Below are 26,101 nucleotides of genomic sequence, written 5' to 3' on the forward strand. Positions count from 1 at the left end.
CAGATATATGCTTAACAGACTAATATATGCATAATAGATATATGCTCAGTAGGAAATTGAAATAGGCAAATGTTCTGTCCGTTATGTTCACTTTTTTATCTGACCCAGGCACAGAGCACCATCAGTAGATAGAGGGTCTGGAGCATCTCAGGTGTTTCACGCAATCTGTGTGTTCTACAGGACCATGCATTGAGGCTAGCTCCTCTAGATGGGCCGGGTACCATGCAAAACTTTAAAATAACTTATGATCCTTTTAATTGGCTGGTTCCTCCTGTAGTAGATGAATTTTCTTTGTGGAGGATTAGATCCTGGGAGGAAGGCTAGCAGGAACATGTGGTGAAGGGGTGGGGGAAATGAAGGACAGAGGTAGTTGGAAGGAATGTTTTTGACAGGCAATTTTAAAAACAAAACTTAAAAGATTTACAAACCATCTCTTCTTAGAGAAGGCCAACTCTGCTGATATTTCTGAGGAGTTCTCTTTCTTAAACTAGAACCCTAGGGCTTCCCTGGTGGCACAGTGGTTAAAATCCGCCTGCCAATGCAGGGGACATGGGTTCGAGCCCTGGTCCAGGAAGATCCCACATGCCGCGGAGCAACTAAGCCCGTGCGCCACAACTACTGAGCCTATGCTCTAGAGTCCGCGTGCCACAACTACTGAAACCTGCACACCTAGAGCCCGTGCTCTGCAACAAGAGAAGCCACCGCAATGAGAGACCCGCGCACTACGAAGAGTAGCCCCCGCTTGCTGCAACTAGAGAAAGCCCGTGCACAGCAACGAAGACCCAATGCAGCCAAAAATAAATTAATTTAAAAACAACAACAACAAAGCTAAAACTCTAATCTTAATCAGAGGCAGAGAGAAGTAAGAAGAAGAAAAAAAAAAAGCTCGGGATTTGGAGTCAGATGGACCTGGGCTTGAGTTCAGCATCCATTGCTTATTAGGTGCAAGACCCAGGGCCCCGAGCCTCAGTTTCCTGTTCTGGAAAATGGGGTAATAATGGCACCTACCTCACTGATTTAAATGAACTGATAGATATGAATGCTTAACACGGTGCCCAGAACTCAGGAAAAGAGCCATTACATGCTTGTTTTAGTCAATAGTGATAAAAATAATACTAATGGGCAAAATGCTGCCACTGTTGCCGCTGATGATGGTGAATATGATCATATTAGTTTGCTCAGGCTGTTATAACAAAATACCGTAGACTCGGTGGCGGGGGGGGGTTAAACAACAGAAATGTACTTTCTCACAATTCTGGAAGCTAGAGGTCCAAGATCAAGGTATCAGCAGGACTGGCTTCTGTGGAGGCCTTGCTCCTTGGCTTGTAGATGGCTGTGTTGTCCCTGTTTCCTCACCTTGTCTTTTCTCTGTGCCTGTCTGTGTCCAAATTTCCTCTTCATATAAGGGTACTAGTCAAATTGGGATTAGGGCCCATCCTAAGGGCCTCATTTTAGCACAAATACCTTTTTTAAAGCCCCGTTTCCAAATACAGTCACATTCTTAGGTACTGGGGGTTAGGGCTTCCACCTGCGAATTTGGGGAGGACACCATTCAGCCCATAATAGTGCTGGTGAGCGTGGTGATGGTGGTGGTGACGGTGACGGTGAGGGTGAGGATGTTACCTGAAGGAAAGGGCAATGCCTGGAGAATAGAGAGTCACCTGGGAGCCTTCTGAGGATCCCTTCTTCACTTCTCCCTTTCTCTCACTTTCCAGTTTTGCAGGAAGATTTGCAGGAAGGGGGCGGGGTACCAGAATTCTATCTCCTCTCTGTGGGCTGCATTCTTTTTGTCCATCAGACCAAGGGATTTGGGGAGAGCTAGGAAGGTAGCGTCAGATTTGCCTGTGCACGGCCTTGACAAACATGGAATCCTGTCTTCTCCATTGCAAATGTTTTTTATTATCATCCACAATGAGTTTGTACCCACATATGTTAGCATTTGAACTAAACTAAATGTAAGGGACAGAACTGATAATTTAAAGCATGTAGTTTCTTTTTTTAAAGTTAGCTATTACAAACAGCCTAATAGCTCATTTCCTGAAATATATTTCAAGACTCAATTATACCTTAGTAATGTTTGATAGTCTGAAGAGTTTTTGCTCTTTTCTGTATAGCAGATGAGTTCTTACAAAATCCTCATCTCATTTAATTTGTATGTCACTAATCGTGCATCTTAGTGCATGCATCAAACTAAAGAAGTCAGTGGTAAATTCTTCAGGTAATAACCACATACCTAGCCAGTACCTAATATACCTGTTTACAAGACCCAAACAATATATTCCACTTGTATAAAGCTGGAGACATTTCTGTAGAGCTGAGACCTAGATTTAAATCCCAGTTGAGCTGTGTGTTCTTGAACCAGTTTTTTTTTCCCCTGAGCTTCAGTTATTTCACATAACTGAGTATTGCCTGTACTTCACATAATATAAAAGGGAAATGATCATTGTACCAGTCTTACTGCCATAAGCCTTATTGCCATGATGGTCAAAATTAAGTGAAACAATGTTCATAGAGCACCCGCAACAAGGCTTGGGTCACAGAAGGTTCTCAGCAAAGGTTAACTCAGAATAGAACTCCCCAGGTCCACATGAGGGATAGCTCCTTACTCTTTCTCCTAACTTGTAATGGTTGACTCTCCATCTTTCTCACAGCCACATTAAGAAATAGTCAGGCCAACAGAAGTGAAGCATAGAGAGGCACATCCAAGCCAGAGTACATATTCTTTTCTGCCCCACACCCACCAAAGAACTGCTGAAGTTGGTTTGTCACAAAGCCACCAGCCCATCTGTTCCATATAAAATGTCCTCTTCTCACAAAAAAGGAGGCAGAGTCCATGTGGATGATTTCAAAAGGAAAGAACTTTTTAAGTTTAGAATCTGGTGATGTTTCATTTATATGTGATTTACTGGGTTGACTGCTAGTTCAAATTGTATTCGATTTTAAGTAAGTAATTGTGATTTTGGAGCCAAGTAGACCCACACACACACTCATACTCACATTCACTCATGTTTCTCAGTGAGATGTGTCCGTTGGATACAGTTGTAATCAAAATTGCAAAGAGGGATTGACAAAAATAAGTCCTGCTATATGAAAAGTATCTTGTTCCCTTTGGTTTCCTTGTAATGTCAGCAAGATATATTCCTGACATAGACGTGCTACCCTATTTAAAGTAATTTCAACATTCTCTAGATGCTTCCTTACACTCCGGGGTATCAAATTTAATGGAACTAGATTAACAGGGAGGTTCAAACAGTTTATCCAGAAACAGTACCCTGCAGTTGAATTGCCCTTAACAGCTTGTCCAATGTACTCAACATCCATTCTTTGATTTATTTGCACATCAACTTTGTGAGAGTTATCATATATCCCCAATATTAAGTGGCTTACTTGCCTAAGTTCCTAGTAAGTGGCAGTGCCAGGACTTCAACCCAGTTTATTCCCTTAGCAGTCATTTAGGAAGAACCTAGCATGTGCCAGGAGGTAGTGGGGATGTAAAAGCACAGGCTGTGCTTCTGCCCTCAGGATGCCCTAGTCTAGTGGAAAGACAGACAGACGTGCTGTGGTGAGGCACTGTGATAATTTCCACGGTGAAGCCTGCACAGGGTGTTGGAAAGCACCGGTGAACATTACCTACACTGGCCGAAGGAGTGAGGGGTCCAGAGAAGGCTGCTTGGAGTAGGTTACCATCAGTCTTGAAGTAGGAGGTACCCAGAGGCTCAGGGTAGGAGCAGAAGGACAATTCTAGGCAGAGAGAATAATAAAAAGATGATGGAGAGCGTGGACCATCAGGAAACTGTACATCATCTGGAATGCAGGGGGAGGAACAGCAGAGGATGCGTTGGATGGGGTGGTGGGGTCAGACCTTGTGAGCTGTATTAAGGGGTCTGGCCTTTATTCTGCAGGCTGCGGGGAATCACTGAATGGCTTTGAGGAGGCCAGCGATACTCAAATTCCATATTGGAAAAGCCACTCTCACCACAGGGACGGCCTCCTTGCTGGAGGGGCAAGACAAGAGGCAGGGAAAAAAAGGGGGCTAACATTTTAAGCAGTTAAATGATAAAGGTTGTGCTATGTCATTGGGGATGGAAAAAAAAAGAAAAAAATAGGTGGTTAAAATTACAGATGATACATTTATGTGGGTTATATTTATCCTGTTTTTTCCTTCTTCTTTACGGGCAAACCCCTTCTCCCCCATCCTCCAAATGAAACACCCTAATTTTCTTACCCAACGTGAGCCAAATCTGAATATTTTTACACAGAAACAGGTATACTGGAACAAAAGCCACATCTTCAAAATGGCCTCTGGAACGAAACGAAACCAAATCAATATTTTACATGGTTTGTGTTCTTAGCAGGCAGCTGGGTTTAATCTATGGTCAGAAACTATTTGAAAGAATAGAAGAGGGAGAGGTTGCCTGTGCTGGTGACACAGGAGAGAAAATATCGGGCAGGTGGGAAGAAGGCGACTTATAAAGCCAAATTGCTCTAATAATTATGTTGCCCTTTTCAACCCTATAGATTGGATTTCCTCAGTGGTGACTAGCTTTTAAGAAGGAACAAAGCGTTCGCATTTGAGTGTCTACAGCCCCAAGGATTCTAACATTCTTCATGCTTCTCTCCCAGTCGAGGTCCCCATGGGCGGAGCAATGGAGCTTCATCGTACAAGACTGGCAACAGCCCACCCTCCCCACGGGAGAAGGACCTTCTGTCCATGCTGTGCAGGAATCAGCTGAGTCCCGTTAACATCCATCCCAGTTATGCGCCTTCTTCCCCCAGTAGCAGCAACTCTGGCTCCTACAAGGGAAGTGACTGCAGCCCCGTCATGAGGTGAGTGCGTCTGTCTCCCAATTCATGACTCTTAGTTTGTCCTACTTGGTAAGCTTCTCTTTAAAAAAAAAATTTTTTTTAAATGATACAACTCTTGATCCCCTGCCTTATTCTGTCATACAACACTTCTCTTTCCTTTCCCACACTCAGCTAATCCTTCAAGGGCTGCTGCAGAAAGGACACGAGCCACAGTTTCATTTCTAATAAGGTTCCGCAGTCCCAGGAGTTCCTGGCTAGGCAGTAAAAATGGCACAGCGGCAGTAGGAGGGTCCTGTGCATTTCCCTCCGAACAGAGAAGAGCCATTCGTGTGTTTGCTCATTCACTCAAACATCAGATGTTTATTGAGCACCACGTTGTGCCCAGTACTGTGTCAAGCACTGGGAATAGAGCAGGAACTCTTGGCCAGGCCTAAGAGGGGCCAAGATTCCAGCAAGGGAAGTTTTGTAGAGCACTGGGCGCCTCTCTTACAAAACCTATCTGGTGAGACGACTAGCCTTTTTCCCTGCAGAAGAACGAAAGTTTCCACCAAGTCAGCACACTCACACCAGGGACTGATGTCAGAACAATCTGAATTCAACTAACAACAATCGGGACCTTTAGGCAAGTGGCACGTTGTGTGGAAGCGAGGTCACCTCGCTCCTTCCTGCCCTCCCACCTGCCCCTACTCACTGTCCTTTAACATAATAGCCTGTTACTCTGAACTGCCAGGCAGGCCGGTGGACAATTGTGCATTGTTTTATATGAGATCATCCCTAGGCCACAGAAAATCTCCCTCTCCCCTGTCCCCACCCCCTCCACAAACACCCGGCCCCCAATCTTCCCAGTTTGAACAGTCCTAAGATTGGCAGGTGGATTATTGTCCCCCTTCTGAAGTGAGGTCACACGCTGCTGGGGTTTAAGGTCCCAGCAAACGGCTGCCATTTCTTCTCAACCTGTTAGCTGTGCCTTAACTTTTCTTTTTATAGAAAAAGTAACATGTCGCTACTTCGATTGTTTCAGACGATCTGGAAGGTACATGTCCTGTGGTGAAAATCATGGTGTCAAACCCCCAAATCCAGAGCAGTACTTGACTCCTCTGCAGCAGAAAGAGGTTACAGTGAGACACCTGAAGACCAGGCTCAAGGAGTCTGAGCGCCGACTGCATGAGAGGTGAATCCACATTCCTTGCACGCTGTGGTTTAGGACATTTTCTTTTTCCATAAAATGAAATATGAACCGACACAAGAAAAGAAGACAAATGACTTCATTTAATTTTTGTCACATTTCTTAAATCAGTCTCTCAAAAGAGCTATTTTATAATCCTGCTGTTTCAGGGGTCCAGGGAACCCTCCTGGGTTGGAAGGGATCCTCTGCTTTTTCTGGGTGTGTCCAGCTTTTTTTTTTTTTTTTTTTGCGGTACACGGGCCTCTCACTGTTGTGGCCTCTTCCGTTGCGGAGCACAGGCTCCGGACGCGCAGGCTCAGCGGCCATGGTTCAAGGGCCCAGCCGCTCCGCGGCACGTGGGATCTTCCCGGACTGGGGCACGAACCTGTGTCCCCTGCATCGGCAGGCGGACTCTCAACCACTGTGCCACCAGGGAAGCCCTTAAAGTCTTTGGTTTATGATTTGAGGAATCTATGGGAGGGTTTGAATAATCATGGGAGGGAGGTATGGGAAGGCAGTGAAACTGGAGAAGAGTCAAGCCTAAACTTAAAGAAGCAATACTTACAGCATCTCTTCAAATATGTCAGGATCCTGACTACCTGGTCTTCATAAACACTGAGAATATGAGGACATATATTTACACAGACTATGAAGAAATTATATGTAAGGAAGAATTTTTTGACAAATATCTGGAAATAGGGTCCTGTGAAGGATCTAAAAAAAAAATAGATTCCCTTCAGTGTAGGATGGATCCAGTGTCATCTTGCCTGAGAGGAGACAGAATGATCAACATTTCACAAAGTCCTTGCAACATGTAGCTTTTTATGGTTTAAATAAACTTTTAAGAACTTATCATTGGTATATGATCAGAACTGTTTTGCACTGCTAAAGCTTATCAGTCTGCCTTCTGCCTTTGATAGGTAATTAAAAGTGATACGGACTTTCCTTCCACAAGTTGTTTTGTGGACATAGGAAAGAGTAGACTATGGAGATAAAAGCAAGCTAAGAGACACTAATGTGTTCCAATAAATTTCCAATATTAAGTAAAGGACTACCTCAGAGATGTTGCAGGTTCAGTTCCAGACCACTGCAGTAAAGCAAATATTGCAATAAAGTGAGTCATATGCATTTTTTCACTTCTCATCACATATAAAAGTTATTTCACTACACTAGAGTCTACTAAGGGTGCAGTAGCATTATATCTAAAAACAGTGCACAAACCTTAATTTTAAAATACCTTAATTGCTAAAAAATGCTAACCAGCGTCTGACAAAGCAGGGTTGCCACAAACCTTCAATTTGTAAAAAAAAAAGACACTATCTGCGAAGCACGATAAAGCAAAGTGCAGTAAAACGAGGTCTGTCTGTATCGAATTGAGGATAATTCCTGAAAAGTACTTAGTGAAATATCAGACATATGGTGGGCACTCAAAAAGAAAAAAAAAAAACAAACAATAATAGCATTTTTTATTCTGATTCTAGGTACTGTTATTATTTTAGCTGTTTTACAGTTAAGGGGGCAGTTCAGGGCTAATAGAATTTCAAAACTGATTTAACCTGTATGTTTCCGGTGGGAGAGCATGGGCTGGGCTGGGCGCCAGAATTGCTTGCTGCCTGCTTCACAGTTGGCCTTTTTCTGAGCAGGGCTTGTCTCCTCTGGCTGTAGGGAGAGTGAGATCGTGGAGCTGAAGTCCCAGCTGGCCCGAATGCGGGAGGACTGGATTGAGGAAGAGTGCCACCGGGTGGAGGCCCAGCTGGCCCTCAAGGAAGCCAGGAAGGAGATCCAACAGCTCAAACAGGTCATCGAAACAATGAGGAGCAGCTTGGCCGATAAGGACAAAGGCATTCAGAAATATTTTGTGGACATAAACATTCAAAACAAGAAGCTGGAGTCTCTACTTCAGAGCATGGAGATGGCGCACAGTGGCTCTCTGAGGGACGAGCTGTGTCTCGACTTTCCGTGTGATTCCCCGGAGAAGGGCTTAGCCCCCAGCACGGCTTCTGGCCCGACGGCCGAGGCGCTGACCGCGGAGGAGCCGGGGGCCAACAGCGAGCTGCTGGGGGAACACAGCGCAGGCCACGGCACAGATGTGTTCGATGAGCTGGTGACAGCCACCACCGTGAAGGCCGGCGACCTGGAGCTGCTTCGTGCCAGCCCTGGGGCAAAGGTCCTCGAGTTGGAGGATCAGGAAGAGGGCAGCGCGGTGGCAGAGCAGGCCGTGCAGACCGACGTGGTGCCCTACAGCCCTGCCGTCTCTGAGCTCATCCGGCATGTGCTCAAGCTCCAGGACCCCTGTCCCTCCAGCTCCACGTCCCCTGAGGATGAGTCCAGGGCCGACTCGATGGAAAGCTTCCTGGAGTCCATCTCTGCCATCGTGGTCGATTTAACTCCAAGAAATCCAAACTCCGCCATCCTTTTGTCTCCCGTGGAGACCCCGACCGCCGAGGTGGGTCCGGAGGCACGTGGGAACCGCCTCATGAGAGAGCTGGATTTTGCAGGCTCCACGGAGGAAAGGCTGAACAGCCTGGTCCCGCTGTGCGGCGGGGGCGTCGTGGGGCGGTACTGGAGCAGCAGTTTCCTGGTGGATCTCCTGGCCGTGGCGGCCCCCGTGGTCCCCACCGTGCTGTGGGCGTTCAGTACTCAGAGGGGGGGAACGGATCCCATCTACAACATCGGGGCGTTGCTGCGGGGCTGCTGCATGGTGGCCCTGCACTCGCTCCGCCGCACCACCTGTCATATCAAACCCTAGACAGAAGATGTCACTTCCGTGTGCCAGTCTGTCCCGTGTGGCCTGATGCTAGGTGGAGAAGCAGCGGGTCGACCTGTGGCGGTCTCTGTTCTGTCGTTTTTGCTCCTCGGTATTTGATTTGCACTATATTTAGTTGAAGCCTGTTCACTGTTTAAAACGGGAGGTATCTTCGAAGGCATGGAGACCTGGTTCCAGTACATGTCCCACCAGTGTGATATAGAAAGCATGCTCACGATCTTGCCGTGTCGTCTGAGGTACCCGTACTTATCCTAGTGGTGCAGGTAGAGAAAATGCAAAGTTTGCACTTTCAAGACAGCTTCTATAAGGCTGGCATGTTATCTCCTTGCTTTGCTTTTTGCCGTTTTAAAATGTGTAATTGTTACAGCATTCCAGTGGTCTTGTGCATAGCAGGGGATTGTAACCAAAAAGAAAAATGTATTTGTGTAACTGGTTTGAAGAAGTCTTGATAGCTCTTTAGTGTCTTACTTGGGGTTGATAAGGTTTGAGTGTTTGCAGTTTTCTACTAGATGTAGCTCCAAAGTCTTAAATGGCTTGTCTGTTCTTAAACCTGTCAATTGATGAAACTATATGTAAGGTTTACATTGTATTAACTTATTTTTTGCTTATTATATATAGTGTTTTATTGAAAATCGTTTGTAACCACACACTTCAGCATGATGAAAATAAAGATTAGTGTTTCCATTTAAATAAATGTTCTATCCTCCTATAAAATATTTCTCTCTGGGATTTTACTTTTACATATGGTAAGAAAGACTAAATGGAAAGCAGATCCTTCCATCTTTAACAGTAGGGATCTGTAAAAATGGAATTAAATGATAAAGAGGGAAAATAATTATTAAAGAAAGGTGAGGACTTCCTACTCTGTCTTTTAAAAAGCATTGTTTCTGAAGACAAGTAGCTTTGATTGTTTGTTTGCTCTGAAATTATCCATACACTTGTTAGTCCACATATTTATTCAGTAAGGATATACTGGGTATTTTCAGGAAAGTTGGGCTGATTTTGTTTTAAAGCATGCTGGGGGTTCAGAGAGGGAGAAAATGCTGCACCGTATGTGTCCTCCCCTTGGAATAATAGGGTGAGAGTGGGTGGCTGGGAAGGGATGAGACAGTATTAAATCTATTAATTTATTCCTCACACCGATCTTGTGATATGGGTATTACTCTACAGATAAGGGAGCTGAGCCTTAAAGAGGTAGATTGCTCAGGATCTCATCTTTCATCTCTAGAAGCCAAGATTTCAAGGGTCTGCAAAGCAAATGACTTTTCCACTTTACACACAAATGGAAGAGACTGGGGAATATCCTAAGTTTTCACCCAGAAACTCTTCTTCCACAGCACATATCACCTTTAAACGTACTGTATTGTCACTTACTATGTCTTGCTTATTGCCCGTCTCCCCCACTAAAATACTAGGTCTCTGAGGGCAGAGATCTGTGTTCTGTTTCGTTCACAGAAAAATGTCAAGCACTTAGAACAGTAGGTGGCATATTGTAGGGGTTCTAAAAATAGCTGTTGAATGAATTCATCCAACAAATACTTACTGGGTGCTCACACGTTAGGCACTTCGCTAGACCTGTCGTCGATAGCGAAGGAGACAGACAAGGCTTCTGCCTTCAGGGAACTGACATTCTGTCTGTGAAAGACGCAGAACATGCCAACAAATGAACAAATTAATTCTGGATAGTGTAAGTGCTTCCAAGGGAATCAGATGCTTTGACCAAGACTGATGGGGACAAAGGCCAGGAACACCTGTCCGAAGAAATACCATTAGTGCTAATGGATGATAAAGAGCCAGCTGTGGGAAGATATGGGGGGTAAAATTTTTCAAAAAGAACAGAGGCAAAGGCCCTGAGGCAGAAAAGGGCTTGACATGTTAGAGGGGCATCAAGGAGACCAGCGTAGCTAGAGCAGAGTGAGGGGCACGGGGGTGGTTGGAGAAGTGGAAGAGAAGCTAGTTCATATGGGGCCAGGTAAACCATGGTAGGGTTGGTTTGAATTTATTCCCACTGCAATGAGAAATATTAACAGACTTTATACAGGACAATGATACAATCTGGATTTTTTCCTTTCTTTCTTTTTTTTTTCTTTTTTTGACTCTGTGGCTGCTATGGGCAGGATGTATTGTACGGAGGCAGGAGTGGCAGCAGGAAGACCACTGTAATAGTCCAGATGAGTGACGACAATTTGGAGGTAGAAGTGCATATAGAGATTAAGTTGAATAATTAAAGATAGATCTTGAAAATAGTACTGATGCAATTTGCTGATAGATGGGATGTGGGGAGGAGATGAGGTAGGGTTTAAGGAAGAGAGAAATTTAGGATCACTCAGGTTTTTGACTTGAGCATCTGGGTCAATAGTGGTGTCATTTACTGAGAATGGAAAAGTTCAACAGAAGCTAGTTTGGGACAATAAATTTGAGAAGTCTGTTAAATATGTGGAAATGTCAAGTGAGTAACTGCATGTATGAATGTGAAAATCACAGGAGTCATCAGGGTTAGGGTTATAAAACAGGGGTTCTTCAGCATTTACTTACTGTTTAAAACCATGGGATGGATGAAATCATCCAGGGAGAGTGTAAAGAGGAAAAGAAGGCCAGGGACTGAGTCCAAGGGCACTTCTACATCTAGATAGAGGTGGAGGATGTAGAACCAACAAAACAGCCTGAGAGAGGCAGCCCAAAGGCAGGAGGAAAACTAGATAACTGCAATATTCTGAAAACCAAGAGCAGAGAATGGTCAACTGTATTGAAATCCTATTAGGAAGTTGAGTAACATGAGAACAGATAGATGTCCACTAGCTTTGACAACAAAGTCTTAGTGACTGTCAAGATCATTTTCTTTGCAAAAATGGGGATGGAAGCCAGACTGGAGTGGGTTGGAGAGTGAATGGAAGAGAGAAAGTGGAAATCAATGTGTGCAGCTAATTTTTTTTGAAGTTTTACCGTGAATGGGGAGTAGGGCAGTGGGTAGCAGTTACAAGGGGATATGCGTTGCAAGGATCTGTTTTATTTTTCAATATTGAGAGGAGATAATGTTTGTAGGCTTTTGTGATTGAGCCAATGAAGAGAAAGAAACTGATGATCTAGGAGAGAAAGAATTAATTGAAGGAGGGAAGTCCTTGAGAAGACACAAAGGGACAGGATGGAGTCGTGGAGCGAGGTGGGCTGTCTCAGATAGGCTGTGTCTTCCGTGGGATACACACGTGCCTCAGGCACACATATGGGCTCTTACACAGCACACACTCAGCAGCAGAGGGACTTGGCTGAAATGGAAGGGAAGCTGTTTCTGGAAGTGAATAATCGGAAGCTTCCCAAACTAATGAGCCATGCTGACATAGGTCCCTTCCTGTAGTCTAGCCCAGACCAACACCTAGATACTGCTATCTTCCTTACACTCCCTCCTTGTGTTTATTTTTCATCATTGCTAAATTAAGCATTTTTAAGAAAAATTACAAGCGTGTTTTTGGTATCCGTTTGTTGCTACAGAAACAAATAGAACCACATAAACTCAGAACTGTTCATCAGTTCAAGATGGATGGCAAGATGGGCGCTGGTGAAGAATTCTCTGTGAGCTGCAAACGATTATGTTGATTACCACACTGGAGGCAGCTGATCCCAAACAGCAACTTGCTTTGTTGTCTTAATGACCTGTATCTTTTCTTTTACTCAAACCAGAAGATTCAAAGAAAGTTAACTCATTTGCAACAGTGGACACAGTGTAGTGTAACTTGTTATACACATGGAAACAAATCTGTGCGAAGGTAAAACAGGAGACCCTGGCAGTGGCTATTCTGTTTTTCTTTTTCTCCCTGCCTCCTTCCCCCACCTTTTCCTCTCCTTCTTTCCCAGGGTTTCGATATGTATTGTGGAAAATTACTGCTTTTACTCAGAACAAACTCTGTCACAAATGAGTCCCTCAGAGTAAATAAAAGATGGGTCATAGCTTGCATTTCGGAAGCCCAAGGCGTTGGCTGGTTTTGTGGACAGGATGATCTGATCCCATAGAAAGAACTGCCTCAAAGTTGCTTTCCGTAATTTGGGTGCCTGTGATGTACAAACAGGCAGGAAGATGGAAAAAGAAGAACAATTCTACTCTATTGAATAAATTGCTGTCCCATCAAAGCAAATGTTAAACATTTCCTACAGTTATGTGTGCAAACATTCCAATTTATGAGAAAAGATTTTTCCCAAAGGGATATGCTGACCTTTCCAAGTTGAGCTGTTCAGAAAGGGGAAAAAATGCAATACACTCAGATGCCAAGTGTTTCTGACATTTGTGGCAGGAGAAAAAGGAAGTCTGTGACTTACATTTGTCATAGGCCCTGCCTAAGTAGTGGCTGGGTCCAATATGTTTTTCTCTTGAGGATTTTGAAAGTTTGGGGGTAGGTTCCGACTTCCATTTTGGCTCAGTGAGCACTTTTACAAAATTCACTTATTCCCAGTCTTACCAGGCAAAATGTGTACAATGAAGCAGTAACCTAGGCAATTAAAAATAGCAGTTTACAGAAATCAAATCTTGAAAGAATGTCAACAAACTCCCAATGGTCCTGGGAGAAAAAAAACAATTGGAAGGTCCAAATAGAATATAAACAACATGTTTATATCAGGTAATTATTTTCAAACCACTGGAAGACATTCTCTGCTGTGACTACTGATTCTCCCTCAATCACGATGATTGTGGTAACTAATGGTTATAACAATGATTCCAAAGAATTTTAAAATTAAAAAAGGTTTAAATGCTACTCAAAAGTTTGTGTTAGAAGACCGGAATATTTCAGCAGCATTTAAGTTTTGTAAAAGGTGTGTCTCTCTCAAAAATAAATTTTCAACATAAAAAAACCCAATACACAAAACACATAAAAGTGCAGTGTTTGGAACAGGGCACCAAGCCTGGAGACCTCCCATTTGCCTCCCTCTCATCTCCTGCAGTGGTTCCAGTGTCACCTCTGCGAACAGTTTAAAAACCAGTTCACTATATACCAGGTTCTTTGAAAACTGCCACTTCAAGTAAGATCTCCTATGTGGTAACTCTCAGTTCATTGGAAGAGTAAGTACTCTGGATAATGGTGAAGGACTCGATCTTCTACTGTCCTAAACAAATTAATGCTTAATAGAGATGTTTTCTAACCTTTTCTCACAAAACTTTGTTTGCCTCTGCTCTGTTGATTTGAGTGGGAAGAGAGTCACTCCATCTCCAGAGGCAATGGAAGCATCTGGGATTATGGATGTGAAATGATGATGTAAAACCCACAGTCCAGGCTTTCTAGTGAATGCTGTTAAAGGCAGGCGTCAGAGCTTTCCTCCTCATGGCCCTAGAGTTCCTCCCATGGTAATCTTATCTGGCCCACCTTCAGAGATATTTTCACCCTTGTTCCTTGAAAGTAGCATTTCTGATCAAAGCTATTTGAATAACTGAAAAATTAAATTTTTGCTAGACTGTAGCTTTAATGGACTGGAATATGAAAACTATTAACAACTGCAATATTTCTCTAATTTGATGGTGCAGTAAGAAAGATCCTTTCTCTCCTTCCTTGCAATCAGATAGCTCACAGGGTTTGAAACGGTTTGCCAGCCTCACTTTCTACAGTAAACAATAGGTGCTGGCATTTTAAACTGACCTTTAATTCTTCTGAACCAGCGCATTATTTCTGGCTTGTATGGAGAAAATGAAAAACTTGAAAGCAGTCTTAATAATTTTCACACTGAAAGCAGTGCATGGAAAAAAGTTTTAAAGATGATCACCCAGGTACCACGTTACTCCACAAGGGCTCCTTCGAATCAAGACAGATAGGCAACTAAAGAGGCCTGGATGCACTGCAGAGCTTCAAAAAGGAATCAAAATCACTTGTGATTTAAACTTAAATAGGGCACACTTCATATCTCTATTCTTATGCACAGCTTACTTTATTGACCACTACAATAAAATACCGAGTAAAAAATTTTTTTTTCATTTATTTCAAGGGCCAGTATATCTAATGATGATGTCACTTTTCTCCATAAAATAGGTAACCACTCTTTTTACCCAGGAATAGTCAACAGGTTTGGAAACTGCATTGCTGTATAAATTAAGGATTCAAATTAAGGTCTGAATATTTTAACAAATGAAACCAATTACCAGAAGATATTAATATCTTATAATGAGCCAAAATTGACCCAAGAATAAGAAACCATAGCAATTTCTCTCAACACACCACCAACTCAGACTATGTCCTTTGAGTTCCCGTTCACGGGGATGATTTTTTTTGTGCCAATCACTCTCTGAACCAGATCCTGAAGACACGTGTTAGGAAGATACCCGGACAAGGTCAGGGACACAATTTGTAGCAGGAAGGTCTCTGGGTGTAGTACTGGTCTGCACATGTATGAAACTGTGACCTTGGCCTCATTTGAAATGTGACCCAATCAAGTGAGCTAATTGGCCTATGCAAATGTGTGAATATAAACCACACTTCATTTTGCCTTGATTATAACATCTGGCCCGAGTAACCTGGAAATACATAATTATATGGCATTGACATTCAACCACAGTTGTTATTTATATGAAAATAAAAGCCAAGCTAATTTCTTTCATGTTTATTAAATAAATTCTTAGAAACACATTATCTACTATCATTTGTAACATCACTGAGCTCTTTAAGAACCAGAGAGGAATGACTAAAAGCTCACTCTTTGGCAGCTCGTAGTTTCATCAAGTGAAGATAGGCCTTCATAGTCCATTTAGAATGCTGATTAAACACTAATATAGCTGCTCTCAAAGCTTGCTATTTTCCTTTCCATTAAGTTGGCACACAATTGTGCTTCTAAGCTTTGGTTTCCTTACATGTCAAGTGGGGATAATGTCCACCTCAACGGATGTGAGGAGTCACTGATAGTTAAAATTCTCTGATGGTGCCGAGCCACGGAGTCAATGTTGATTCTCTTTCTTATTAAACTTGCAGTTCAACTTAAAGGTGTGTAAAAATTTTGTAAGATCAGTCAACTTCTCCCACTCTCCTCAGGGAAGGCGCTGCAACATCAGTGTGTGGTGAGAGGTGGGAGGTGTGCACAGGATCCCATGAGAAAGTGCGTGCAGGGGCTCATAAGGAAGTGTGTGCAGGGGCTCACAACTACCGTTATTGAGCACTTATATATGTTGCCAGGCACTATAATGAACACTCAGTCTCAGTTAACCCTTAAAACCACCACCACCATTCAAAAGATTTGCAATCACAGGCGATTTGTTTAATATTGCCCCATCTCTGCAGCAGCTGGAGAACTCTGAGAAGCTCTCAAAATTGATATGATCAGAGCAGTATATAGGCAAGGTCCCTGCAAAAATAGCCATGGAAGTTCCCTGAAGGGAAAGGCTGAGATTGTCTTGGGTGGTCAAAGACTTCTAGTGAGTTTCTCTGTAACACTCCTGATTGTGGATTAGCAGTTGCAACAGCAGTTATGCAAGGGTAGAAATCTGTCGTATGGGGTGGAGGATGAGGGGTCTTCTAGAATAGTGTCTCTTTCCAGTTTAGGAGATTGAGGCTTCTGGTGAAAAAGCATATTAACTACTCTCAAAACTTACTCTAGTTACTGAGCAGTCCAATGGCCACAACTAAGGGACACTGAAAATAAAAGATAGCAAGCAAAGTAGGGACTTCCCTGGTGGCGCAGTGGTTAAGAATCTGCCTGCCAGTGCATGGGACACGGGTTTGAGCCTGGTCCGGGAAGATCCCACATGCCGCGGAGCAACTAAGCCTGTGTGCCACAACTACTGAGCCTGCGCTCTAGAGCCCACGAGCCACAACTACTGAAGCCCATGAGCCTAGAGCCCGTGCTCCGCAACAAGAGAAGCCACGGCAATGAGAAGCCTACGCACAGCAACGAAGACCGAACACAGCCAAAAATAAAATAAATGAATACACAAATTTAAGGAAAAAAAAAAAAAAGAAAGCAAAGTAAAAGAGGGACTTCCCTGGAGGTCCAGTGGGTAAGACTCCATGCTCCCAATGCAGGGGGCCCGGGTTCAATCCCTGGTCACGGAACTAGATCTCTCATGCATGCTGCAACTGAAGTCCATATGCCACAACTAAGAAGTCCGCATGCCGAAACTAAAGATCCCACAGGCTGCAAGGAAGATTCTGCGTGCCACAACTAAGACCTGGAACAGCCAAAATAAAACATAAATAAATAATAATTTTTAAAAAAGAAAGCAAAGTGAAAGAAAGTTACTAGCTGTTGATGTAACCTTGAAACAGCCTTGGTTGTATTAAAGAAAATGGAAGTAAATTACACAAAGAAAAAAAAAGCTGTCTTTGATATCAGGAGAGAACAACTTAAATTTTAAAAATCTGCATAATGGGAAAAACAAGTTGATTAAGTTATTAGCTACTAAAATGAGCTCTTAATGGATCCACCATCTTCTTCAGCCCTCCATTCACCTGTAAGAGAGGGGAGAAGCTCCTTTGCCTGCAGCCATCTGCAGGCCCTAGAGCACCCCAACCTCCCAATTTGACTTCAGCCGGAAGCACCCACCTTGGTAACTGCTGTATTCGCCGACACACTTATGAAAGATTTCCTCTGAACAAGGGGCTAAGGAGTGTGAAAATCGTTTCAGTAGGTTATCTCAAAGCTGAGCTACAAAGGATTGAGGAAAATGTAAATGTTAGCTCTGTGGCCCAGAGCATGCCTTTAGTAAATACGTCATCCAGATGAGCACAATAAAGCAAATACTGCAACAAACCAAGTCACAGGAATGCTTTGGTTTCCCAGTGCATAGAAAAGTTACGTTTATACTATACTGTAGTCCATTAAGTGTGCAATAGCATTATGTCAAAAAAGTGTACATACCTCAACTTAAAAATTCTTTATTGCTAAATATGCTAACCATCATCTGAGCCTTCAGTGAGTCATAATCTTTTTCTGGTGGAGGGTCTTGCCTCCATGTTGATGGCTGCTGACTGATTAGGTTGGTGGTTGCTAAAGGCTGGGGTGGCTGTGAAAATTTCTTAAAGATAACAATGAAATTTGATGCACTGATTGACTCTTCCTTTCTAGGAATTATTTCTCTGTAGCATGCAGCGCTGTTTGATAGCATTTCACCCACAGTAGAACTTTTCTCAAAATTGGAGTCCCTCCTCCCAAACCCTGGTGCTGCTTTATCAATTAAGTGTATGTGATATTCTACATCCTCTGCTGCCACTTCAACAACCTTCACAGCATCTTCACCAGGAGCAGATTCCATCTCAAGAAACCACTTTCTTTGGCTCTTCCGTAAGAAGTAACTCCAGATCCATTTAGCTTTATCATGAGATTGCAGCAATTCAGTCACATCTTCAGGCTCCACTTCTAATTCTAGTTCTCTTGCTATTTCCACATCTGCAGTGACTTCCTCCACTGAAGTCTTGAACCCCTTAAAGTCATCCACGAGGGTTTTAAGCAACGTCTCCCAAATGCTTTTATGTTGATATTTTGACCTTTCCCCATGAATCATGAATGCTCCTAATGGCATCTAGAATGGTGAATCCTTTCCATACGGTTTTTAATTGACTTTGCCCAGATCCACCCGAGGAATAACTATCAATGGCAGCTATGGCCTTACAAAATGTATTTCTTAAATAATAAGACTTGAAAATCGAAATGACTCCCTGATGCATGAGCTGCAGAATGGATGCTGTGTTAGCAGGCTAGAAAACAATATGACTCTCATTGTACATCTCCATCAGAGCTGGAGCATTGTCCATAAGCAGGAATATTTTGAAAGGAATCTTTTTTTTTTTTTTTTGAGCAGTAGGTCTCAACAGTTGGCTTAAAATATTCAGTAAACCATATTGTAAACCGACGTGCTGTTATCAATGCTTTGTTGTTCCATTTGTAGAGCACAGGCAGAGTAGATTTAGCGTAATTCTTGAAGATCCGAGGATTTGGGGAATGGTAAATAAGCACTGGCTTCAACTTAAAGTCACCAGCTGCATTAGCCCCTAACGAGAGAGTCAGCCTGTCTCTTGAAGATTTGAAGCCAGGCATTGATTTCTCTCTAAATACAAAAGTCCTAGATGGCAACTTCTTCCCATGTAAACCTGTTTCACCTACATTGAAAATCTGTTGTTTACTGCAGCCATCTTCATGAATAATCTTAGCTAGATCTTCTGGATGACATTCTGCAACTTCTACATTAGCACTTGCTGCCTAACCTTGCACATTTGTTAGGGAAATAACTTCTTCCTTAAACCTCATGGACAAATCTCTGCTAGCTTCAAACTTTTCTTCTGCCTCACCTCTCAGCCCTCACAGAATTGAAGAGAGTTAGGGCCTCGCTCTGGATAAGGCTTCTGGATTAAAGGAATGTTGTGGGTAGTTTGATCTTCTATCCAGACCACTAAAACTTTCTCCATGTTAGCAATAAAGCTTTCTTATCTGTATGTTCCCTGGAGTAGCACTTTAAATTTCCTTCAAGAATTTTTCCTTTACATTCACAACTTGGCTGTTCGGCACAAGAGGCCTAGTTTGGGCCTATCTCAACTTTCACCATGCATTCCTCACGACTTAATCATTTCTAGCTTTTTGATTTAAAGTAAGAGATGTATGACTCTTCCTTTCTTTTGAACACTTAGAGGCCATCGTAGGGTTTTAAATTTGCCTAGTTTCAATATTGCTGTGTCTCAGGGAATAGGGAGGTGGGAGGAGAGGGACAAAGATGGGGGAAGGGCTAGTTGGTGAAGCAGGCAGAACACATACAACATTTATCAATTAAGTTCACTGTCGTATCTTATATGGGTATGGTTCACACCCCAAAAACAATAGTAAATTAAAAATCACTGATCACCATAACAAATACAATAATGAAAAAGTCTGAAATACTGTGAAAATACCAAAATGTAAAGAAGTGAGCAAAGGCTGTTGGAAAATTGGTGCTGATAAACTTGCTCGACACAGGGTTGCCACAAACCTTCAATTTGTTAAAAATACAGTATCTGCAAAGCACAACAAAACAAAGTGCAATAAAACAAGGTATACGTACCTGTATTGACAAAGTTTAGGCTTTTTGGAACATTGGCCGTGGTTAAATTTATACTCTAGTGGTAAGCTTGTAGAGTGGTGTTGAAGATCAATCCAGATGCCAGTTTCTAGAGCTACCACCTTCTTCCCAACCACCAGTCTTCATCCAGGAACAGTCACTGCCCTGGCCTGAGGCGAGTACATGTTGAAACTGAGGAATTCAGATGCTGAATATTGACTCAGTTAAAGATGCTACTAAAAAAGAGCCAGGATTCAATTAGAGGATATCCCTAGCTAAAGCTTAATAAAAGGAGATGGCTAGAAACCATGAAATATATATATAAAAAACACAGAATAAGTTTCACATGTTTTTGATTATTTGTTATCTCAGTACATGAAATGCACAATTCAGATGATGGGTAGCACTTCACTAATTCTGTCTATGCCTATCCATATTTCTTTTTCACTTCTACTAATAAGCTTCTAAAACTGATAATCCTTTGCTAAAATTAAGAAACCATAAATTTAGAAGCTAAAGGAGCCAGTTTGCTACTAAAGGATTTATCATATGTATTTAACTCCATGACTTCTTTTGGAACAATATACCCAATTTAATACAGGAGTTTAGTTTACATACCAACAGAGGTCAAAAAATTCAAGAATTCGTATCTATTCTTTCCATGAGAAAAATCTCTTTCTTCCTAATTAATCTATACAGACTATAATTTCTATCCAGTCTTTATTTCTAAATAAACAAAAATAAAAAACCAAACAAAAAACAAAATCTCACACATGAAAATCATGACCAAAGCAGACTTCAATAACTATGGGGGAAAAAAAAGAAAAAAAAACTATGGGGGAAAAACAGTAAGACTGATTGTACTAAAGGAGAAATTATCCTTTCGAACCCCCAATTTAGAGAAAACATGTAGCATTCCTATAATAACTAAAATAAATACAAATGACATAAGATAATTCATTTTTTATTAAAAATTTGAGTCTAATTCTATTTAATTGGGAGTTTACTGGCAAAAACTCTCTAATAAACATAACTGAAAATATAGCTTGGGGCTATAACAGGAAGTTTTTTTATCAAAGTTAAATTTCAACCGATTCCACTTTGCTGTACACCTAAAACTAACACACTGTAAATCAACTGTACTCCAATAAAAATTTTTTAAAAATAAAAAATAAATTGCATTTAGTCTGGAAGCTTAGGGGTAAGAACTTAGCTCGTTGTATAGTTTGTGATTTTACCAAGAAATATCACTTTAATTCAAATAAATTAGCAGTATTTGGCCTGTAGAGTATTTACGACATTTTCAAACTCCACAAAATGTTCATTTGGGCAACAGCTTTTAAGAAAGTAAAAATATTAAATTCTAAAGCCATAGAAGGTCAGGCTGGATGTATTTTAATTGTGGAGACAAAATTAATGAGATTTTAAACTATCAAATCTACATTTTTCCCTATGAACACAGTCTATATCTATTTCCTGAAAACTATTTTGGAGCTAGTCAACATCTGAAAATAGAAGTATTATTATTCCTATCTTGTTTTAATAAATCAATAATGTTACCTTAGTCAACAACATAGGTAACCTGTATTATATCAGATATATAAAACTGACACAGAAATTATCTAAAAGCTTTGAAATAGTAAAACTGAAGGCTATATGCATTTGTAAATTAATACCTTTTGGTGGGGAGGAACTAAGGTACTTAAAGATACCATAACATCTGAAAATCTACAATGACAGGGAAAAACTACTAATACTAGCTTTTAAAACTCACAAGTTATAATAATGTAAAACAAATTTGCCATTTTAACTAATTTTCAGTATGTTTATACATGTAATATAAATGACAGATATGTATAACAACACCATCTAAAAGAAAACAATGATGTACAAAATGTTTGTACTAAATAAAATTATTGCATTTAATGTCATTTTCTTGAAAACTGAAATTACCAGATCCCTAATGAATACCAGTTCAAGTTAAAGGAAATGTGTGCCAGTACCAGCTTCTGACAACAAAAATAAGAAGTTAAAGCTCTGCAAGTCTGTCTGATTTAGGTCAGGTAATCATGGAAACAAAAGAATATTTAAAATTATTTATTTTATCATTATGCACATTGAAGGAAAGCATTATAGACAGCAGAGTTCTTTCCCACCATAAAATTTACACCCATTTAATTAGCTAGAAACACTAGCTTGAAGAGGTACTGATATATTCCATTTGTAATAATTTATCTACAGCAAACAATTGTCTTACAGTTGGAACATGTTGAAGAAAATATTGTCTCACAAGTCTTTTGTGTTCTTCGAGTCTCAATCACCAAGAGTTCAAGGGACTTTGAGAGAATCCTGGTGTCCTGTATGGCCTGATGAATGCATCAAAATCAAGCAGAGTATTTGTATTCTGGAAATACTCTTAGCTCCATACAAATGTTGCTTGGGCTGTGGAGCTCATATTTCTCCCACTGGCACTATGCATCTGAAGGACATTTTGCTATGAAAGTTTCACACCAATTTTGTTTTGTTCCTTCTTCATTAGCCGCTGTGCTTCCTTTTCCATTTTCTTCCTTTGTTGTTCTGCTGCTCTCTTTTCTCTGTCTGCTATCTTCTGCTGCCTGAAAAGAAACATACTTGTATTTTTACTTTTAGAAAACACTACACAGGTAAAATGGCGAATAAATTCTAGAAAGAAACAGCACTGCCCTTTTATTATCATCAAATTTAAGTTTAAAAAGTCTTCATTCTTCTCACTGCTTTGAAATTTCAAAGATTTTCAAAAACAGTATATACTTTTTTAATCTTTAGAACATGACTTACAAAATAAAAAAGGTATTATCTCTGGTTTAAAAATAAGTAAAATGGGGGCTTCCCTGGTGGCGCAGTGGTTGAGAGTCCGCCTGCCGATGCAGGGGACACGGGTTCGTGCCCCCGTCCGGGAAGATCCCACATGCCGCGGAGCGGCTGGGCCCGTGAGCCATGGCTGCTGAGCCTGCGCGTCCGGAGCCTGTGCTCCGCAACAGGAGAGGCCACAACATGAGAGGCCCGCGTATCGCCAAAAAAAAAAAAAAAAAAAAGTAAAATGGGGCATTCAGGTTAAGTGAAATGTCCAAAATCATAAGATTAAGGTTAAGAACCCGCATCTCCTGATCCCTCTTCTTCAGATTATTTTCACTAAAACACTACTTCCATTGGACCACACCTTCTTTTTGGTACCATTCAGAAAAGCCTGATATTTAGGATTAAATATTCTGTTATTATAATAGTTAAAAATAGTCAGCTAAAGGATGTCAAGAACACAGATGTACAGAGCACAAAGCAAAGAGAAAATGGAAACCTAAGACATGACTTACAACTAGAAGCTAGAAATCTATTTAAAGATTTGAATAGCTCTACTAATGAAGGGGCAGAATGGTGGGTATTTACTAATTACACATTATGAAATACCTTCCCCCCAGTCCCTCCCTAACTCCACTGATCTAGAATCACTAAACCCCTCTATATTTACTGATTTTTTTTAATTGAAGCAGAGTTGATTTACAATGTTCTGTTAATTTCCACTGTATGGTAAAGTGATTCATTTATGCATATATATACATTTTAAAAAATATTCTTTTCAATTATGGTTTATCACAGGATATTGAATATAGTCTGTATACTATACAGTCGGACTTTGTCATTTATCCGTTCTATATATGGTAGTTTGCATCTGCTAACCTCCAAGTCTCAATCCACCCCCACCCCCGCCCGGCAACCACAAGTCTGTTCTCTATGTCTGTGAGTCTGTTTCTGTTTCATAGATAGGTTCATTTGTGTCATATTTTAGATTCCACATCTAAGTGCTCTATCTTATTGATCTGTATGGGAAGTGGGAGTAGGAGTGTGGTGATGAAATAGGAGAAAGAAGAACAGAAGTTGGTCCTGGGTCTGAAGGTTTAGGATATGAGAAAGTAAGTCAAGAAGCACACAAGGCTGAGGAAGGAAGCTGTAGGGCACAGCTGGGCAGCAGATAGGCAACACTGGATTATATAGAGAAACATCTAGTGTGGATTACCCATACATGGGACAGCTCAAAGCTGGCTATAGTGAGTGAAATGTATATACACTTCTCAATCATACTTACAAATGGGAGTAAGCAGAGGTATGGATGACCAAAATTCAAGAAAGTAGAGAGCCTTAGTTTGGGCAACATTTTGACCGTCACCATCAATTAACTAAAATTTCAAAAGAATAGTTTTAAAAAATCTACTTTTCACTAGCTCTGCTCACTTTCAAGCAAAACTGATACCTGCACTAAAAACATCAAAATGTCTGTGGCAAAAAAAGAAAGAGAAAAAGAATTAAAAAGGGCTGGCTAGGTTACAAACATAAGATAATCGAGCTTTGACCTAGTTACTAGCTGATATATAAACATCAACAATTAATATTTCTGGTACAAGAGGCAACTTAGACATTAATGCAGACAAAATATATTTTTCCTGTCCAGATACATGTCTGGAATCACTAAGGTACCAGAATCTTTTTCCTTAATGATACTGATCATGGTACTGGCAGTATTTAAAGTGGCAATGGGGAAGAGGCTAGGTTAGAGGCTGTGGATTATGGATACACTTTTAAAATTCTCTGTGTTATCCTGAGGGTGGTAACAACATATGGAAGTGTTTTTGGCTCTACTTATGCAACCTGAAGCAAGAAACATGTCTATTACTGACTAATAGGATCCCTCTCCCAAGCTGTCATATCAAAAGCACTAAGTTTGAGTTTTTTGGTTTTGTTTTGTTCAGGGTGCAAGAAGATAGGGTGAAAAAGAAAAGGTTTTTGTACAGTGAATGTTCAGCTACTTGTGAACTCATAAACTCTACAGTGTTGGCATTAAGATTACTGGATTCAAAATGAATAGCTCCTTCCTTTATTATCCTTGTGGTTGATGACACCAATCATCACTAGAATCCCCAAAATGTTCTAAAATACCCAGACTTCTGTATCTATGATTTATCCAAAAGAAACAGAGTAAAAAATAAAAAATGAAAAAATAAGTGACACCTTTTTTGAAATCCATGCAACATAAATGTTTACAATTTTAAAACTATTTCCTTTATATTGAATAATTATCAAGCAGGAACTAAATATTTTAAACTCTCACAAATTTACTAATGTGACCCCTTCCTGTTTAAAAAAAAAAATGCTGAAAACAGTAAGGACAAGATCAAAAAGAGGTCAGCCTTAACTCCCAGTTATTTAACTACACCCTCTGCTGGTTGTTCAAGGTAATTATAATTTATTGGTAAAGAGAGGAAAGGACAACACAAAAATGAAATCAGTTGTTTCGTTAAGATAGTCAAATAAAGAGTAATTCATTTTTTTTTTTTTTTTTTTTTTTCCGATACGCGGGCCTAACTGTTGTGGCCTCTCCCGTGGCGGAGCACAGACTCCGGACGCGCAGGCTCAGCGGCCATGGCTCACGGGCCTAGCCCCTCCGCGGCATGTGGGATCTTCCCGGACCGGGGCACGAACCCGCGTCCCCTGCATCAGCAGGCGGACTCTCAACCACTGCGCCACCAGGGAAGCCCAAGAGTAATTCATTTTCTATCCCAATTATAAAAGCCATATTTGAAAAAAACACATTGCTATATTTTACTTTATCATCTTGAAAAATGCAAAAGTAATTTAGATACATCTACATATCTGAGTTTTCATCAGTGATGAGTCACAGACTCTCTCAAGGTAAATTTTCTTTTTGACCTAATGTGGTAGTAGCAAGAATTAAGTTACTGCTCACAAAAACAAAAAAATAAGAACATAACCAACAAAAACAAAGTTGAAAACCTCCAGAATAATATTTTCTGTAGAGCAGGCAGTAAGTATATGACTTATCTTATCTACCTCAGGGCTTTCAAATACATAAATTGAAGTACACATACAAATGTAGAGTACAATACAAGTTATTTTCAAATAGCAGTGCTATTCACTGCTCTATTCAAATGAGCAGTGCTGGCACTATGCCAGACCATGGGGAAACAAAACTAAAGGTATAACTTCTGACCTAAAGAACATACATTGTTGTGACTCACATTTCACGGCAGGACATTTCAAGAGATAAATATATTTTATAGGGAATGAAGTATAAAGCATATAGTTCAATATCGTGTATATATGTAAAAGGTTTCATTCTCCATTAATAAATTATTCTTTTGTATCTATATTGCTTTAAATTGTTGGTTTCTGTGAGGTTTTAATCATATAAAATAGCATATGTAGTCTGAAATACAAAAAAAAACTATCCCATATTATCAAGGTTCAAATGAGAATGACGAAAAATACAACATTTGGCAGAATAAGCTTTCTTGACCTTAAATGCGACATGAACAAAACCAGTTCT

The 26,101-nt window shown here is 40.9% G+C and overlaps 2 protein-coding genes across 5 annotated transcripts in view; one reads left to right on the top strand and one right to left on the bottom strand.

The window, feature by feature from the left end:
- SYBU (syntabulin) overlaps nucleotides 1–9,707 on the top strand; it is a 113,218-nt gene extending 103,511 nt beyond the window's left edge. For all 3 annotated transcript variants that reach the window (XM_079901186.1, XM_079901185.1, XM_079901187.1), the window contains 3 exons: nucleotides 4,624–4,827; nucleotides 5,828–5,977; nucleotides 7,637–9,707. In XM_079901186.1, the coding sequence (XP_079757312.1) occupies nucleotides 4,624–4,827; nucleotides 5,828–5,977; nucleotides 7,637–8,720 (1,438 nt within the window). In that variant the 3' untranslated portion in view covers nucleotides 8,721–9,707. The remainder of the gene's footprint in view (nucleotides 1–4,623; nucleotides 4,828–5,827; nucleotides 5,978–7,636) is intronic.
- Nucleotides 9,708–21,734: 12,027 nt separating this feature from the next.
- Nucleotides 21,735–26,101, bottom strand: part of EBAG9 (estrogen receptor binding site associated antigen 9) — a 30,777-nt gene continuing 26,410 nt past the window's right edge. For both annotated transcript variants that reach the window (XM_079901266.1, XM_079901267.1), the window contains one exon: nucleotides 21,735–22,340. In XM_079901266.1, the coding sequence (XP_079757392.1) occupies nucleotides 22,220–22,340 (121 nt within the window). In that variant the 3' untranslated portion in view covers nucleotides 21,735–22,219. The remainder of the gene's footprint in view (nucleotides 22,341–26,101) is intronic.

The sequence above is a fragment of the Stenella coeruleoalba genome (assembly GCF_951394435.1).
Source record: "Stenella coeruleoalba genome assembly, chromosome: 17".
Classification (NCBI taxonomy): Eukaryota; Metazoa; Chordata; class Mammalia; order Artiodactyla; family Delphinidae; genus Stenella; species Stenella coeruleoalba.